General features: G+C 40.1%; 1 protein-coding gene across 1 annotated transcript in view; it reads right to left on the minus strand.

Annotated features, from left to right (window-relative positions):
• Positions 1-19348, minus strand: part of LOC311233869 (connector enhancer of kinase suppressor of ras 2-like) — a gene marked incomplete at both ends in the record, with an annotated part of 244093 nt that overhangs the window by 182973 nt on the left and 41772 nt on the right. Inside the window, 1 exon segment of the mRNA XM_084320929.1 lies at positions 18505-18668. Within this exon segment, the coding sequence (XP_084177055.1) occupies positions 18505-18668 (164 nt within the window).

Below are 19348 nucleotides of genomic sequence, written 5' to 3' on the forward strand. Positions count from 1 at the left end.
TCAAATAAAGAGCTATTTTCCAAAACGCATAATTTTTTTACTTTTGTAACTTATTTTCAGAAATGACTGATATTTTGAAACTATTTAAGGCCAAAACATGTAAAAAGAAAAAAAAAAAGATTAAAAAAAAAAAAAAAAAAAAAATTATATCGGCCCTATCTTGATATCGGTCCGATACCGATGTGTAAAAAAACGGCCATATCGGCCGATATTATATCGGCGGCCGATATATCGTGCATCACTAGTGACGTGGCTTTCAACGTCACGACCGTAAACCCGAGATTAGCCGTGAGTGGCGCTCAAAGTGTTAAGAGGTTAAGACAGCCCTGAAAATCCACCTGTTCATGAAGGCCTATATAGGGAGGTGTAGTCTGATGTCACTTTCGTTTCCCGCGCGGTCCACTCGTATAGGGATTTATCATGGGGAAAATGTATTATCGGTTATTGTAATAATTCTTCCTCATGAACATTGGCAAAATCACTAACATTATTGTTTAAGGATTTTTGGTTGAAATAAAATTTGTTATAAGGCTGTTTAATTTTTCCTTAACTCATTGAACGCCACTCACGAATAAAGTCGGATTAACTCGCCAACGGTTGAGTGCCAAACCCGAGAAAAGTCGGGTTTTCTATCGTTATTTCTTTTATTCGATATTCCCATTCATAATCCATCGAGGGAGCCTGTGTTATCATTGGGAATGAGTCTGAGATTGCAAACGTCCAATACCGCCACCTGCCACCTTGCGGCCGGTATTGCACATCCTTGGAAACTCTCTGGCTTGGGCTGTACGTCGATCTAAAAAGTCCGGTCCAGGTTTTTCTAGTCGGGCAGGACAAGCGTTTATAACACATGGATTGAGGAGAATCAAGCACTCCCGGTTCATGTTCTTTGGTGGATTATGTTGGCAACACGATCAACATCAATACTTGGAATGGCAATCAGATAATTGGAATATTCTTTTTGGACTACATCCTAGTCAAGGTAAGGGCTATATGGTATCAATATTGCGTTGATCGAAGAATCCCTTCCCCGCAATCCAAACGATGTGTGTAATGTGTGTGTGTAACATATTCCGTTGCTGACGATCGAAGCATAGAAAAACAACCCCCCACCCCCACCCTTTCATGCATTCATGATGAAACATAATACCAATAATATAGCATTGATTTCAGATTGATTGTTGATATAAGCGAGAAACGCCATGGTTTTTAGTGAAATGCACTAAACGCTGCATAGCGGCGTTTTCTGGTACACAGGATTACTCTAAAACTATACTCATATTCACCACGGTATAAAACGGGAATGTATGGATGAAATTTTTTTTTCTTTTTCCCAAATTGAACGATAGATACTCAATGTCAAATGGGCAATAGATTTATATCCATTGCTATGATATAAAATATAGTTTGAGCCCTGCAAACACCACCATGTATCCCTTTTCTTTAAAGCGGTGGCGTTCTTACCACATGGTAAACAGCGACCTCTAGGCGCTGATTGAGTTAAAAAATAACTACACTTACCAATAGAACGCCTGTCGTTCAGTGCTGTTGCCTAAAACACGTCACGGCCATTGACAGTTGCGCTGATACCGAGCTAACTAGTTATCAGTGAAATCTAAAATACCTAACGTTAGTTAACATTATCTGATCAGATTTTTTTTTGCAGCCTGGGGTTAATGTAAATAGTTAATGTAAATGTAAATAGCATATTTTTGTACATAGCATTGCTAACACGTTACATTAACACATTGAGTGCCAACAACGTTTTTGCTTTTATTAGCAATATCCATTCATTTTTCATCCATCCAGCCTGACGTTATCATTGGGAATGGCTCTGAGCTTGAAAAGGGCAAATACCGCCGCCTATCGTTTCCCGGATGGTATTGCACATCATTGGATTGGGTGGGCATGTGCATCAGAAAAAAAGTCCGGTCCGGGGGCGGCTAAGTGGCGCAGTGGGCAAGGCGCTCGCCACTAACGCAGGAGATGCTGGGTTCGAGCCCAGCTCTCTGCGTTGCTTCCGGCTTGGCTGGTCGTTCATACTAATACAATTGGCAGTATTAGGGGGTGGGAAAGCCGGTGGGTGGGAAAGCCGGTGTGTGGGGATCGGACGTTGTGGACAGCGACTCCTACAGGTCGGTTGGTGCGCCTGTACAGCAGAATCAGGAAGTATCGGGGGCAGCATGAGCCTCCCACGCATTACTCCTCGCCACTGAAAGATCGCGCTGTACAGGTGAAAAGATGCGACGGCTGCCTCCTCGTGTACCGGAGGGGACACGTGATGCAAGGCTTCGTCCACATTGCAGCCGACCAGTGGGAGGCATGGTCTAGCAACGTTCGAGACAGGGGAGGGAAGAATTGGATAATACGAAATTGGGATGGGAGAAAAATAGAAAATGGGGAGAAAAAAGTAGATAAAAAATAAATAAAAAAAGTCCGGTCCGGGGTTTTCCCTTCTCTGGCATGCAGCTGGATACTAGGGATGTCCCGATAAAAAAAATTTGCTCCCGATCCGATCCCGATCATGTGATTTTGAGTATCTACCGATACCGATTTTTCCAGATCCGATAAAAAAATGAAATAAAATTTTAATTAAATTTAAAAAAAAATATTTTATCCCAATTTCTCACATTACATTCACCCTGAATGTTGACGTTATCCAGGTGAAAAGTTAACTTCATTCAAGCGAGGCATTGCAATCCTTGACATAAATCATTTGATGTATAATTAAATCAAAGGAAATGCGTTTGGGTCTGAGAGTGAGGCTGGTCTGCCGTTCTGCAGCTGGGATACTATTGGTTTGTTTTGGCAAAATTCTTCTGCTCTGTGTGACAATAAATAAATGAATGATGATATGCAATTTAAAACCAAAACTAAGGCATCAGTATGAGTTTAAGACGTGAACATGGTCATGTTTGTTTAAAAAAAAAAAAGTAAAAAAAAAAAAAAAAAAAATCCAGATTTTTATTTATTTTTTGCTGATCCCGATCTTCGGAAAATCACGTGATCGGCCCCGATCCCGATCACGTGATCGGATCGGGACATCCCTACTGGATACTATTGCATTGAGTCCCCCCACTGGGAGTAGCGTCGATTATGTGTTTTGGAGTATAATGTTGGATCAATAAACGCGATCAATATTTGGAATGGCGATCAGGAATTGGATTAATCTTTTTGCAGAACATCTGATGTGAGGTAAGGACTCTATTTGACCAGTATTGGGTTAATCAGATGTTTTCTCAGCCATTGCAGTGTCTGTGTGTGTGTGTGTGTATGACGTTAGCGCTGACCAGGTCCTGGATAATAGATTTTTCAGCCCACTTCTCTAGCGTGCATAAGTACACATATACTATCGATAATCTAGCGTTCTAACGATTCATAAATCAGCCGAAAAATTACAACGTGTTTTGTGTATTCCACTAAAGAGCTATTATCGCAGAATTTCTCTGGAACTACTAGAACTCTCCAAAACGATAGTTTTTCAAAACGGTATAAAACGGAAATGTACCAATGAAAAAACAATCTGTTTCATACATGTTGACTGCAAGAAAGTCATTGATAAGCGAGGGGTGTTTTAGACCCATAGCCATAATTTAAGATATAGTTTAAGCCTTCGCAGATTTCCCCGACCTCCCATTGACTTCCTTACTGGCACTCTAGCCCATTATATGGTCAAAGGGGCGTGGCACTCAATGTGTTAAGCTGACGTTAACGTTAACTTTACCCATAACTAACGTTACCTAGCTAAACAGACTAGATGTTAGCAATGTCTACTCTCGTAGATCATCAGAGCACTAGTGTTGGGTGAAACAGATACTAGCCACAGATTCAGGGTCAGTTATTTTCCCATTGTACGAATTGTTAAGGTTATGGAATGTAAGGGAAATCTGATCCTAGGTCTGCGACTAAAGCCAGGAGTCTACGCTGTGGTGACATCAGTCAGCAGCACCAAAGTGAAGTGTAGTTCCTCAGTGAACGAAAACGTAAACATTGTTATTTTGGACTTCCGGTTTAGCGTTAGAATGGAGTAGGTCGCATGTGACACAGCTGCTCACCCGTTATTTTTTTTTTCGTTTTAAAAACATATTTATAAACCATTAATGCGTTTAAAACTTGACGCATATATCAACTGAGACTATCAACTAACTATATTGACCAAAAGAATCGAGATGAAACCAAAGAAAAACACAACGAGTCCAAAAACAGTCGTAGAGGTCCCGCCGCAGGAATCAGGATTCGTACGGCATACAGCAGAAAATATAGACTTGACAGTGGCCGCTTCAAGTTCAACCCCATCAAACACCTCCTCAGACACCGAACATATCATCCGGAAAATGGAGGAAATGGGGAAGACAATGGAGAAGAGAATGGAGGAAATGGAGAAGATAATAACCGAAAAAGTAGATGCTATTAAATAATCTATTGAAGGAAAAATTGATGCGCTGAGAGCGGACGCCGACGCACATATTAAACGCACCGAGGCTCTGGAAACAGTAATGGAAGCCCACGAAAAAAATTTAGCTCGAATCTACAACGAAGTAGAGGTTATCAACGTTAACCTAACTGCTGAGATGAAGGGAAACTACAAAGAAATCAATACGGAGCTCAGCGGTATAACGATGGAGCTTAAGCGAATCAATGAAGAACAGAAAGCCAAAATATTCTAGATGGAATATCAAAAACGCAAGCTGAATATTCGTATAGTCGGTTTGGACGAGTCAGTGAGATGTGCTCGCCCTGAAGAGTTTGCCACAGAATTACAGAAAATCTTGGGAACAGAGATCCTTCCTAATGTACCAGAGGTGGAACAGTGCTACAGATTGGGGACCCGTTCCATTGGCAATAACGCTAAGCCCAGAGTGGTATTGGTTATCCTGCGCCAAGTCAGAATAAAAGAAATTATCATTCGTGAAACTCGCAGGATGAAAGGCAATCTGAAATACATGGATGTACCTAGGCCTGTCACGATAACACATTTTGCTGGGCGATTAATTGTCCCAGAAATTATTGCGATAAGTGATATTATTGCGGTTTTGAGAGAAATAATTTTTTTGAGAAATGTATTTCCCAAAAGTTTTCAATCAACTTTTTTTTTTTACTAATATAATGATTGATGGGACATTAGGTAAAATGGCTGTGCAGTATACAACCAAAAGCGGGACACCTGGTCACCCTAATTGTGGCTCGCGTTTGTTTACTGTGGCTCGCGGATTATGTGATGGGCAAGCTACTTGGAAAATGTAGTAAGCTACACTACCAGTTACTCTCGATTAAAATATAGCTCAACAATAATCAAATAAACACAAATATATACTATCTCTATTGGAATGGAGACTTTTCAGCACAGGATAAACTAGGGATGGGCAAAAAAAAACAGATCGATTGATCACATGATGTACTCGTGGAGGAAAACGCTGTACAAAATAAACGTCTTTTCCGGTGTTTTAGACTTTGCTCTTTTATTTTGAAACCCACCGACCGGAAGTATTGTTGTTATTATCCTAGCAGAACCTATGAGCGGACAACTTGTGTCGTCCGGTTCTGTGTTTTTGAGCTAATGATAAAACAAATGTTGAGATTGTTGGTGAACAACTAACTTTAGGTTAGTTTTAACGTTAGCTACTAACGTTAGATGCAGCTACTACAGGCAATCAACGATGAGGAGGAAGCGTCATAGCATCAACGCTAGATCTTTAATCTTTATTTAGCAGTCCAGTTTCTCCGGGCAGTAGCGTATAGCGTTTGTTCACGCTACATCACTACTTGGGTCTAAAAATAGCTACACTACAAAGAACGCTACTTGGTTCAAAAGGAGCAACGCTACCATCACGCTACTGAGAAATGTAGTTAAGCTATGTAGCGTTGCTACTGCCCAACATACGCATGGTGCTCACAGGAGCTCCCGTGCTGTACTCTGTAGTAACGTCAGCGGCCCGCCTCCCCACACGGAGAGGTACTGGTTCCCGCCTCATTAAAACAAACACGCAAATAGCAATTAATTGCGCCCGTCAAAATCATTGCATTCATTTTCATTATTGCGCGATAAATTGATTTATTGCTTATTGCAACAGGCCTAGATGTACCAATACACTGCTTTGAAGATTATTGTCGTGATGTAGTGGACCTGCGTGCCAAGTTCAAGACGGTGATGTCTCAACTATATCTGGAGAAATACAGACCCATACTAACATACCCCGCAATACTTCGCATTGTCGATAGAAAAGGAGCAAGGGTTTTCCTCAACTCGCCTGAAGATGCAGCCAAATACACAACACGCAGAATAGTGTATAAATGGCCTTTTAATCTCTGTTATGCAAGGTCACCATATAGTACAATCTTTAATGAACCGAGGATTTGGGACAGAGAGACCTACGTGCTCAGAGTTAGTGAATGCTTTCCCCGTCGGGTTTATATTATTGCGGACATATTGGATTCAAGATTGGAACACTACAGAACATACTGGAACATTCAAACAATGTAAAAACGACATATTGGAATAATCTAGAACATCTAGAGCATTCTTTGATATCGGGAACATTCTGGAATAACAGCAATACGTGGTCAGTCACTCTACCAGAAGCCCCTCGGGGGAATAATCAACAGATCTATATGCAGAACCACAGAACCATCATAGCAGCGGCCGGCTGAAAGATCATTCTACACAACGATCATCGCCCACCCCGGTCAGGGGAAATGCTGCATATACGTATTTAAAAACTGTTTTTTATTAATTGGAAATATTTCTACTACTTCTCCAATTTATACTTTAGATGTTTAAGCATAGCAATGCTCTTTTAAGATCTAAGTTAATGTTCTCTTCCTTTTACTTGTTTTTTTTTCATCCGTTTTCTCTGATTTATTGAGGCTCTCTCTTCAGTTCAATACCTCCATATTATTCATGGGTTACTATAAATTACACAAGTTCATATAAAATGTAAGTGATTAGGGCATGACAAATTAAGCTTATTTTTGGTCTTTATTTTTAGTTTTATCTTATTTAAATTTTTATTTTACGGGAAAGTGGCCAAGCCACAGTCGACATTCTACTTATGGAGAGTGTTAGATCCTATGTCGACATTCTACTTATTTAGAGTGTTAGATCCTATGGTATACATAGGAATGTTAAGGATAATTGGATCATTCTGGGATATCCGGTGGTGCAAGGGAGGGAGTCATACGCAAAGGTTGTGTTCATGGAACACAATCCTGTACGACTCTCGGTGGGAGGGAAGGGTAGGGGATTTTTATTTGTATATATGTATGTTTTTAAGCTCGGCTCTCAACGGGACCTCACTAGTGGGAAGTATATCTATTACTGCCTCGCACTCTAGAAGCATTACCAAAAATTACAATACAACATGTATAGATTATGGCTAGTTTGAATATAATGATATGGAACACCGGGGGAATAAATAACCAACTCAAACGCAAAAGCGTGCTCACACTGATGAAAAAAGAACATGTGGACATTGCTCTGCTAAGCGAAACGCACATTCTAGAGAAAGACATAGATAAATTAGCGGACAACACATACCATAATATTAGTCACTCTTCTATTGGTACGAGAACTCGGGGTGTAGCCATAGTCGTTAAACGTAAGTTGAATATTGTACTAAAGGGAGTATGGTCTGATGTAGAAGGTCGGATAACTATAGCTAAGATTGAACATAAGAACAGGAAAATAGCGTTGGTAGCGGTATACGCCCCAAACTTGTACGAAGAAGATTTCTTCACTACACTAACCAATGCAATGTTAGACATTCCCGATTACTCATTTATAATAGGTGCGGATTTTAATGCCATCTGGAACCCAAGGATGGACAAATCTTACCTCGCCTTTTCCAGCGAACAAAAAAACTCATCGAAGGCATTAAAGGATTGGTCGAAGATTACAGGTTAAATGACTTATGGCGGTTACTTAATCCCACGACCCGAAAGTACTCTTGTCGATCTGCGAGACATAATACACTATCCAGAATAGATTATGTCTTTGCATCACAGAGACTATTTGATAATTATGAAGTGGAAATGATACCCAACGCACTATCAGATCACTGTTATTTACTCCTTAAAGGTACATTTGGTATACTATCCTCCCGAGCCCCAAGATGGCGATTTAACTCGTTGCTGCTTAATAACAAGGAATTCATTACACAACTCAAAGAAGCTCTTATAGTATTCCAACGGGAGAATGCAAACTCGGTGCAAGACCCCAGAATAATATGGATGTCGGTAAAGGGAAAGATCAAAGATTTCACGGATAGCTTTTCCTCCAAAATGCGCAAGAATCAATGCACAAAACTGGCTGAGCTGGAAACGCTTTACTCAACGTTATTTAATTCTCTAAAATACAACAACTCAACTCGACTAGAGAATCAAGTTAACGTACTAAAAATAGAGATCAATGCCATATACAGACAACAATCGGAAATACAAATACGCAGCACAAGACAACAGCAGTACTCCCATGGTTCCAAACCCAGCCACCTATTAGCCATGCGATTAAGAATTAATGCAAAATTTGCAGATATAACTACCATTAGAGCACAACAAGTACTTGTAACAGATCCTGTAAAAATAAACGATACATTCAAAGAATTCTACTCCGACTTATATAAATCAGAAACGACCTTCGATCAAAACAAAATGGACACATTTCTTAATCAAATTATTCTCCCTAAACTTTCAGAGGATGACGCTAAACAGTTAGAAACACCGATCACACTAGAGGAACTCAAGAAGGCCATAACCGCAATGCAAAGTGGTAAGGCTCCTGGAATAGACGGTTTCCCATCAGAAATGTACCTTTCTTGTTGGGACATAATTGGCCCCTTATTACTAAATATGATCTTATACTCAGTCAAGGAGGGGAACTTCCATAAGAATGACAATATTGCACTCATAACAGTCCTCCTTAAAAAAGACAAAGACCCCAACGAGTGCGGTAGTTATAGACCTTTAAGCCTCCTCGGAACCGATATCAAACTGTACTCTAAGGTATTAGCCATCAGATTACAAAAGCATATGACGTCTTTAGTTCACCCGGACCAAACTGGCTTCATAGGAGGCCGCCTGATCACTGAAAACATAAGACGAATACTGCACGTACTTGATGCCGACAAGGAGGACACCATACCTAAGGCGATGCTGTCCCTGGATGCTATGAAAGCCTTTGACAGGCTGGAATGGTCGTATCTATGGGCAGTACTAGAAAGGATGGGGTTAGGAAAAGGATTCATCGATATGATTAAAGTATTATACAAAGACCCATCGGCCATGATTACAACAGGCACAATCATCTCCAAAATCTTTCCGGTATCACGCTCAGCCAGACAGGGTTGTCCTCTTAGTCCCGGACTGTTCAATCTATCATTAGAGCCTTTAGCACAATATATAAGACAATCCCAATCCATAGAACCAATCGTAATCAAGGGCACACAACAAAAAATTTGTTTATATGCGGACGATGTAATATTGTTCATGCAAAACCCCAACACCACATTGCCTCATCTGCTCAAGTTGATAGAGGACTTTGGTGATTTATCGGGATTTAAGATAAATTGGCCGAAGTCGGCTTTCCTTCCACTTAACACCCCTGCAAAAAAAGATACAACCCTCCCAGGAGAGATACCGATGGTAAAACATTTCAGATGCTTGGGAGTGAAATATTCCCCACCATAAGACAAACGGTGAAGCACAACTACACAAAAATCCAAAACAAAATCAAAGACGACCTTGATAGATGGGCAAAACATAAAAACACAGTACAAGCACGGATATCAATAGTTAAGATGGATGTACTACCTAGAATCAACTTCTTCAGTTCAATGCTAACGTTACCCCCTCCAGAGGGTTACTGGAAAAGATTACACTCCTCCACATACAAATTTATTTGGAATAACAAACCACCACGTATAAAAAGATCCACCGCACAGAGAAATAAAGCAGATGGTGGCATGGCATTTCCAGAATTTTTCCTATATTTTAAAGCGTACACATTAAGTCCATTGACAACATGGTTTGACCCCCAAGCATTAGTATCCTGGAGAAAATTAGAAGAAAACATAGTAGCCCCACATAGACTGAAGGACATAGTATACACTAAACTACCAATCAAGCACTGTGAACGAAAATTTGGCCCCATAATTACTCATGCGATCCGGATATGGCGTGAATCACAAAAAAAAATCCTAACCCACAAAAATGGCACAATCATACTCCCTTATTCAATAACAATGCACTCTTAATTGGAAAACGACCTATAAGATTCCCTATATGGGAAGAGCAAGGCATACACTCATTAGGGGATGTTTTTAACAAACAGGGTTTTTGTAGTGATAAAGAAATACGCAAAAAATTTTATCTCACCAAGTCCACATGGCTTTTTTACAAACAGTTAGAGCTATGTTTGAAGTCTCACGGTGTTCCATTAGACAGACCAATTGAACACCACAGATACCACAAATTATTCTACGAAAGAGAGACATCGAGAGGTTTTGTTTCAGAATTTTATCATCAATTACTAACGTCCTCGTATGAAACCCTCCAACTAGACTCTGTCTGGAGGAGGGATATACCAGACCTGGAAAATGACTTTGATTGGCAAGGAGCCTGGGCAAATGTCCGACTTACATCAAGGAACCCGGATCATCAACAAATCAATCTTAACTATATTCACAGGACATACTTGACTCCTATAAGACTGTGCCGAATGGAGCTTAAACAAGACTCCAAATGCTCCCAATGTACAAATGGGGACGAAGGGACATTTATGCACATGTATTGGGACTGCTCACCAGTTAAGGCATTCTGGAAAGATGTGACCCAACAAATATCAAAACTCGTATCTTGGAATATACCTGTACACCCCTCGGTATTACTATTGAATGATGTTTTTGAGTTTGCAGTGAATCCACAGCTAAAGAGATTGGTTTTATCGGGTATCACAGTAGCTAAAAAGCTGATCGCATCACGCTGGTTTCAACCGGAAAAAATGTGCCGTAAAGTTTGGTTTCTTACATATCTCGATGTAATTTACCATGAAATATCTACAGCAAGAATTCTGGGTCTCAATGAATCCAAAATGTCAATGTGGTTAGAAGTGGTGGAGAGAATAAAAGCTAGCTTATAATGGTAGTGTCTGGTTAGGTGCGAGGGATAGTGGAGGTACTTCTCAAGGTGGGGTCCGGGAGGGGGGGGTTCGAGCTGGAACATATGTGTGTAGGTTTTTTAGATAACAGGTATTAGGGGTATATCTTATATAAGACAACTAACTAAAATGTGATCATTGGATGTGCCCTGACAATTAATGCTTGTATATCTTATCGTGTGTTGCCATGTTTGTTTATATGTTTGTTTAAAAAAAAAAAAAAAAAAAAAATACAAAACATTGTTATTTTGCTACTTTTACGATTAATTGAAAACATTTTCATGTCAAGCTATAGATTGTGGATGAATACGCACAGAAAGGTACACCATGCCAATGTTCATGCTTTATTTGTTTTAAACGAGACGATTTAGAAATGTGTCCATTGGAAATATATTGCAATTTCAAGTGAGGTGGACCGCGCAGGAAACAACAATGACATAACCATTACACCTCCCTATGGCCGTCTAGTCGTCTCCCTGTCCTTTTAGTCTGGTGGCTTAGCAAAATTATGTGGACGCGCCAGATAAAAGCACCAAATTTGTTCCACGTGTTCCCCATCATCATAGCTTTCATTTTGGGGTAGGGGCCACGTCATCATGATGGATTTCAAGATGGCCGCCATGTAAAATCAAGGTTCTGCCAATATCTTGGTCCTAGCTAGAGATGTTCCGATACCATTTTTTCCTTTCCGATCCGATTCCGATACCTAAGCTTTGGGTATCGGCCGATACCGATATTTATCCGATACCAGAGCATACATAAAAAAAAAAAAGGATATTATATAAATTATACTTTTCTTTTTTTTCTTTTTTTTTTATAGATACTGTTATACTGTTTTTTAGTAATAACTAGAAAGTAATGGTATTTATTCAACAACAGGTGATTGTATAGATTTGTATTAGTATCATTAATCAATGCGTATGGGGCTGCAGCACTGCAGATATACCCTACTCCAATGATCCACACGGACATTAACACTTTGATCGCCATGGTTAAATTCATAATTTACCATCCCTCGCCATCTCTATTTGTCTATGGAGAAGTTCCCCTTCTTTGCAGGGCTATAACTTTTTAAATTGTATTGCTAAATTGACATTATTCAATGTCCTATATCTATTGTTCAGGGTGTAGCAACGTTATACTTTTTCATTCACATATTCATACTAAAATACGGTCTAAAGTATAAGTATGTTTTTATCGTTTTCTGCAGCTTTCTCCAGAACTTGATTTATAGCCCCAAATGCATTATATTGATGATGAAATACAGTTTGATAGCGATCGGTGCCAGATAAAAAATGTCAACTGGAGGTGGTTCTAGAAGTTACTACTTATCATCTGATGTTGACCGGATGGGCGGGGGGTTGCTTATAATTCCGTGGGCAACGTTAGATGATTCATCTAGTGTGGGTGATATGATCATCAGAGCAGTTTATATCGAACACGGTAATAATAAACGCTGAAACTTACCCCAGTCTCCTCGGGCCGTTGGGCGATCAGCTTGGAGTAGACAGTTTTCTATTATGGGATGTTGATCTAGATGAACCATTTCCAGGTTGTATAATACTATATACGTCCAAATAACGTTGTTTATTGAGTTAGGGCGAGCGATGGATTATCCAGTGTGTCGAGATGGAGTCCTGCTAACGATCGGGAGTGCCCGGACGAAATATGGGTGAGCACTTCCTGTTTGGCGCGTCACTTCCTGTTGGGCGATCTGCCGATCGGCCACAAGATGGCGCTCTTGAACCGTTAGAGAGTTGAGTGGAGCTCAGCAGTATATCTCAGGTCCCCGGAGGAGAAATATGATTTCGATCACAGATTTTTGAAATATTGATATCAAAGACGTGTTACGGCGTCTTCGGCAGAATGAGCATGGCAGGCAGTGACGAGTTTCGGCGTTTCCGGCGATTAAAGTGTTAAACGGTGTTGCACTCGCTACCCAGTGGCTCTGCAGATATACCCTACTCAGTCTGTAAGCTAGTGGCAGATAGAACGTTCGAATGTTGTGATTTTCTATGCAAAATAAATATTCAACATTCTCTTTTGAAACTCCGCCTCAGACTCTTATCCTTTGGCACTTGGAACTTGCTGTACTTTGCTTGCAGGTCTGCAGCCATTATTGCTGGATTATGAATAGCACCAACTTTAGACACGGTAACGTTATCAAGCTAAGCTAGCTGACCTAGCTCGTCTTCCCGCATTGACATTTGATAACGTTAGTCAGCTAACGCTAGTCAGTAGCTACTTAACTTAAATACGATTCACCGTGGGTGCATTATTGTTGATAGACGGTCACGGACAGTGTCAGGTCCTGGAGAAAGGACAGGCGATCATCTGATTTGATGTAACGGGCGGATGTTGTTCCAACTAGCTAGCTTTTCAGCTAATGCTATCATAACACCAGCAAGCAAAACACATCCCATCCGAGCTCCCCGTCACACCGCACTGTCGGGGACAATGGAATTTAAGAAAGTGTATCTGCTGTTAAAATGACACAGCATCACACTTTAAAACACGTTCATTTTATAATCCTCACTCTCCGCAGGACTCGGCAGGAGATAAATTACATCATGGGATCGGAGGCTACAATTCATGTGTATCGGCCGATACCGATACCAGCATTTTAGGCAGTATCGGCGGCATTTCCGATACTGGTATCGGTATCGGAACAACTCTAGTCCTAGCATGCTCAATATTTGAGTGAACACAAAGGTATTGGTATCCCTGTAAACTAGAGAAGCTAAGCTTTCCATTGGTCCCATTTTCATTAAGCCCAACTTAGGCAATGATTCAAAATTATGTAACATTTTCGCCTAGAAAAAACTGCCAAACTCATCTTCCAAAAGGTCCCTTGGCCGTTCACATGAATATATCAGAGTGAACATTGGTTTTATATGTACCCAGAAGCCTCTTCTTTCTAGACATACTCACTTTGTCCAACTTGCATGCTATTTGGGGCAATAATCAAGCAGGTTTGTGCATGTGTTACAAATGTGTCAAACATTCTAACAAAAAAATGTATGTTGGGTTAGGGTTTGTTGTTAGAATGTTGAACATAGAAGATCAATTTTGGTTTCAAACTATACATTTTCTGGGTCAATAAATGTGTTAATGCTATAAAGAATGTCACCAGATGAATATTTGTACCATTCTAACAACATATTTACATAATTTTTTACTTGTTTAGCTGTCAGACATGCATGAATCGAATCGAATTTTTATTAGGATCACTTGTTACTATAAGAACAAATCAGTGGGAGCAGAGCAGTACAGAAAATACCATCAGACAGTCATCATGGAACGCTCACACTCCATTCATGAGCCCATCAAAATAAACTATTTATTGTTATTATTGTATGTATTTCGTTTTTTGTTGCCTTGTAAAGCGTCCTTGGGTTTCTTGAAAGGTGCTATCTAAATCCAAGTTATTATTATTATTATTATTATTATTATTATTATTATTATTATTATTATTATTATTATTATTATTATTATTATTATTATTATTATTATTATTATTATTATTGTTATTATTATTATAATTTTTTCTCCACTTTTTCTCCTCTTTTTCTATTTTTCTCCCATCCCAATTCCACTGTGCCAATTCTCCCCTCCCCTGTCTTGAACGTTGCTCGCATATGCCCCCTACTGGCCGGTTGTAGGGAGGATAGAAGCCTTGCATCACATGTCCCCTCCGATACACGAGGAGGCAGCCTGTCACATCTTTTCACCTGCCAGCGCGGACTCTCATTGGCGAGGTGTAACGTGTGGGAGGCTCACACTACCCCCGCCATTTCCTGTCTCTGCTGTGCAGGCGTCCCCAACCGACCTGTAGGAGTCGCTGTCCACAACGTCCAGATTACCACTCATCGACTTCCACCCGCTAACTCTGCCAACTCAGCCGGAGTCGAACCCGGTGTCTCTTGCGTTGGTGACGAGCGCAATGTCTATTGTTATTATTATTATTATTATTATTATTATTATTATTATTATTATTATTATTATTATTATTATTATTATTATTATTATTATTATTATTATTATTATTATGTGAACACATTAAAATTATCTATTGACAGTCCTAATATATATTAGGGTAAACCAACCCATCTCCTGCTTATATGAGAAACATGGCTTTAACACAACCACTGACCCCCCCCCCCCCCCCCCCCCACACACACACACACACACACACACACACACACACACACACACACACACACACACACACACACACACACACACACACACACACACACACACACACACACACACACACACACACACAAACACACACACACACTCCTTTCCAGCTGTCACTTTGCATGTCTGGGAAAACAAGAACACTCATTACCCATAGTGCCACACTGCACGTGTAGGCCTGTGGGTGTCTGTCATCGCAGAGCTCCTCGGAGGGATGGGGGCAGGGTAGTCTTAATATATTTATTTACGGGCCAGTCCACTCCTCTTAGCATTGTCTTTTTGCTTTATTGAAACAGTAGGTAGGCTAAGACAGAGTAGGAGAGAGGGGTTCAAGGAGGATCGGATCTACACGTGGTTCCCAAGGCGATGGTGGGGAGGCAGAGTAATCATTTTTAATACAGCAGCGCTTGAGAGACTTACAACTAAATCCCAGTTACATAAGGGGCTTTGCGGCTGAGGCGAAAGCTTACCAGAACAGCAGCAGAGATAACATCTGTGACCTCTGTCTCTTACGTCTCAATCTAATCTCTCTCTCTCTCTCCATCTCTCTCTCTTTGGCTACATCACTCCTTCTCTCCATCCACCCTGCTTCCTCTCATCTCACCACGGGTTAAACCAGGGACAAACATAATATGAAAGAGTTCCAGAGTTCCAGTCCCTGAGTTCCTGAACCTTTTGGTCAAAAAAGACCCATTAGACCGATTTCAGACCCAATATGGCCATACCAACTCATTTTCTAAATAAGAATAGATGATTTCAAAATCATCTCATAGTATGAAAAGGTCAAGGACCTTTGCCTCCCAGACCATAGACTGTAGGCCATGAAGATCATATCAAACATGTTTCCATTTGCACAGCTTGTATATTCCCGTCACTGTGCATGGCGGTGTGAGTGGCACACGGCCTGTTTGTGTTTTCCTTCGGTCATGACGTGCTTTATCAGGGGTTGTGTCTTGGATGGGGATGTGGTGGGGATTGATGTGTGGGGTGTTTGGGGGACTGGCTGTTCCGGGGGGGTTCACATGCCTTCGAGCAACACTAATTTTATACCTATTCTTATGTCTGCATTGCATTGTTTTTATTCTGTCAACTGTATGCAAATGTTATGCCTATGTTCATTTTATGCTATTTGCTGTGGGGCACTTTGGGCCATGGTCCATGTGGGAAAGGTGCTATATAGATAAAGTTATTATTATTTATTATTATATTGTAAAAACTGTATGCATTGAAAATGAGGGTGACCTCAATTGTCCTTTTCGAGAATAAATAGGTTTGAATTGAATTGAATTGAATATGGATGACGGACTCCTGGGCCCTCATTTATCAATTTTTCTTAGAAAGTATTCTATTTTCATACGTAAGCACAGAATTTAGAATGTGTGCACGCACAAAAAAAACGGGATTTATCAACCGTGTAAATAAATACCTCTTTGTTCTACCGTCAATGCTCGTGCATGATTATCCTTATGGTCATGAAAGTGATGAAACACCCCCCATGGGATGTGAAATAATGGACTGACCCGAGCGGAACTCTGAGAAACTTCACGGGAGATTGTTCACTGAGGCGCTGCCGAACCAAGAAGACACAACGCATGTTATGGGATAAATAAAAGGCTGACTTGTAAACAGTGATGTCAGATATCAACGGCTCCCTAAGACCATTGCTGCAATTCTGCCTGGACAGCTCAAAATACTAATAAAGACCGTTCGTTGGTGGTTTGATTGATTGATTGAAAAGTTTATTAACAGATTGCAGAATGGGTACAGTACAGTACAGCTCAATACATACAATTGTTAAGGGGATGCAGACCAGAGAAAGACTTTCGTCTTGTTTACATCAGGGTCCCCCATTTTCAATTCATCATGTGTGTGTCATTATAACCGTGCTGTAATATGAATGCCTTTATTAGTTGTGTTCGATTGGCTATAATATGATTTTTAGAGGCATCTATTTTGAATGAATGAATGAATGAAAACTTTATTTAACAGATTGCAGAATGGGGACATACAGTACGGCTCAATACACACAATTGTTAAGGCCAAGGGGATGCAGACCAGAGAAAGACGTTTGTCTTGTTTACATCAGGGTCCCCCCCATGTTGTTGTCGGTATTAGCCTAATACCGACAACAAAATAGATGCCTCTAAAAATCATATACTATTAGGTAGCCTATATGAATTACATATAATAGCAGCCATAGCCTACATTATGCAACAGTAACTTGCGCATACCAGTGTATGCGACGGACCAGTGTATACCTTATATCATATCATATTCATATTCATATAATAGTTTACTCTATCAGCATACCAGCATGTAATACGTTTGAGTGTGTATCTACCTCAACTCCTTATTATTTTGCGCATAGATTGCAAAGGCTTTGACATTGTAAAACGAAATACGTGGAATTCTGTAAGCATAATACAAGTCATATCACCCACACGATATATGCTCTGTGTCCAGAGCATGTATGCTTTTCATTCATTTAAGACACATTATTGCAAGGGTTTTGTAATACACATACACCCTGGTCTCATTGCAATGCGTTTTTTATTCTTTCTTATACAGTAGGAAGGGGGAAGAACACTATATCGTGGGTGTTCATATGACTTGTATTCTGCTTACAGCTTCGAAATTCCACTTGTTTCGTTTAACGTAAAGCCTTTTAAATATAATCAAAACGTTCCCGTGTTTCTGCGCGCAAAATAATAACGAGCGCAGTCAGTCAGTACACCCCGTATATTCCGATAACGCTATATAAACCATGCTGCATTCATTCTGAGAGAAAATACCTATTATTCCAAATGCTATTTATAGGGTTTTGACCATAATTACACTACTGTTGCTATTTTACAATGAACTATAATTAATTACGGTTCATACAGAACATGCCAGTGTTGAAACTAATGCACAGAAGCTTATTTCCTTGTTGTAATAATATATTCTACCAACGGGCGCCAGCTACGCATGGTCCGACCTGTGCTTAAATATACGCACAAAGTCAAGCACAAGTTCAAATTGATAAATCCCACACTTTGCTTAGAAATGATCGTATGCACGGGTTACGCACATATCTGTGCGTACGCCACGTTGATAAATGAGGGCCCTGGAGTGGGAGATGAGAAACGGCTGGAGCTTTGGCTCTGACTCACCAAAGCACAGAGCAGGTCCACAGCCTCCAGTATGAGCTCTTGGTGGCCGATCCTGGACACCCCGAGGTCCTCTAGCTCCTGGTGGGTGATGCCAAGTAGCTGGTCCCCCCCGACCTTCTCCTTCTCGAAGGTGTTGATGTACTGCTGCAGACAGTCATCCAGACCTGAGCAAGCAACAAAGGACATTATGGATTGACTAGGGAAATATTCAGCATGATTAATAATCTGTATTGACAGCTCATTAGCTTGTGAACATCGGTTAAGTCTGTGCAAAATTCCAGCCTAAAGAATCTCTTGGACCCAAATGTCAGAAGAACAACACAGCAAACAACAGGAATAAGTGAAGCTATTGAACAGACCCATGGTGACAATATAAAGTGTAGCCTAATATTTGTAGGCTATTTATCTCATTATTAGTTTTATTATCATTATTATTATCATTATCATTATTATCATTAGTGCATAATCCATTATGGCAGGATTTAATTATTTAACAAGTTATATAGTTATTATTATTATATTATTATAATTATAATAATAATTATTATTATAATTAGTATTATTATTAGTAGTAGTAGTAGTAGTAGTAGTAGTAGTAGTAGTAGTAGTAGTAGTAGTAGTAGTAGTAGTAGTAGTAGTAGTAGTAGTAGTAGTAGTAGTTATGAAGAAGAAGATGCCTTTATTGTCAATGTACACAAGGCAATTTAAATGTGTCTTTTCCAGTGATGGGAATAACGGAGTTATAAATAACGGCATTACTAACAGCGTTAGTTTTTTCAGTAACAAGTAATCTTACTCTTCCAATCTTAATAACGCTGTTACTGCCAAAAAATGTGGCGCGTTA

This window comes from Notolepis coatsorum (genome assembly GCF_963971535.1).
Source record: "Notolepis coatsorum genome assembly, chromosome: 8".
NCBI classification, from domain to species: domain Eukaryota; kingdom Metazoa; phylum Chordata; class Actinopteri; order Aulopiformes; family Paralepididae; genus Notolepis; species Notolepis coatsorum.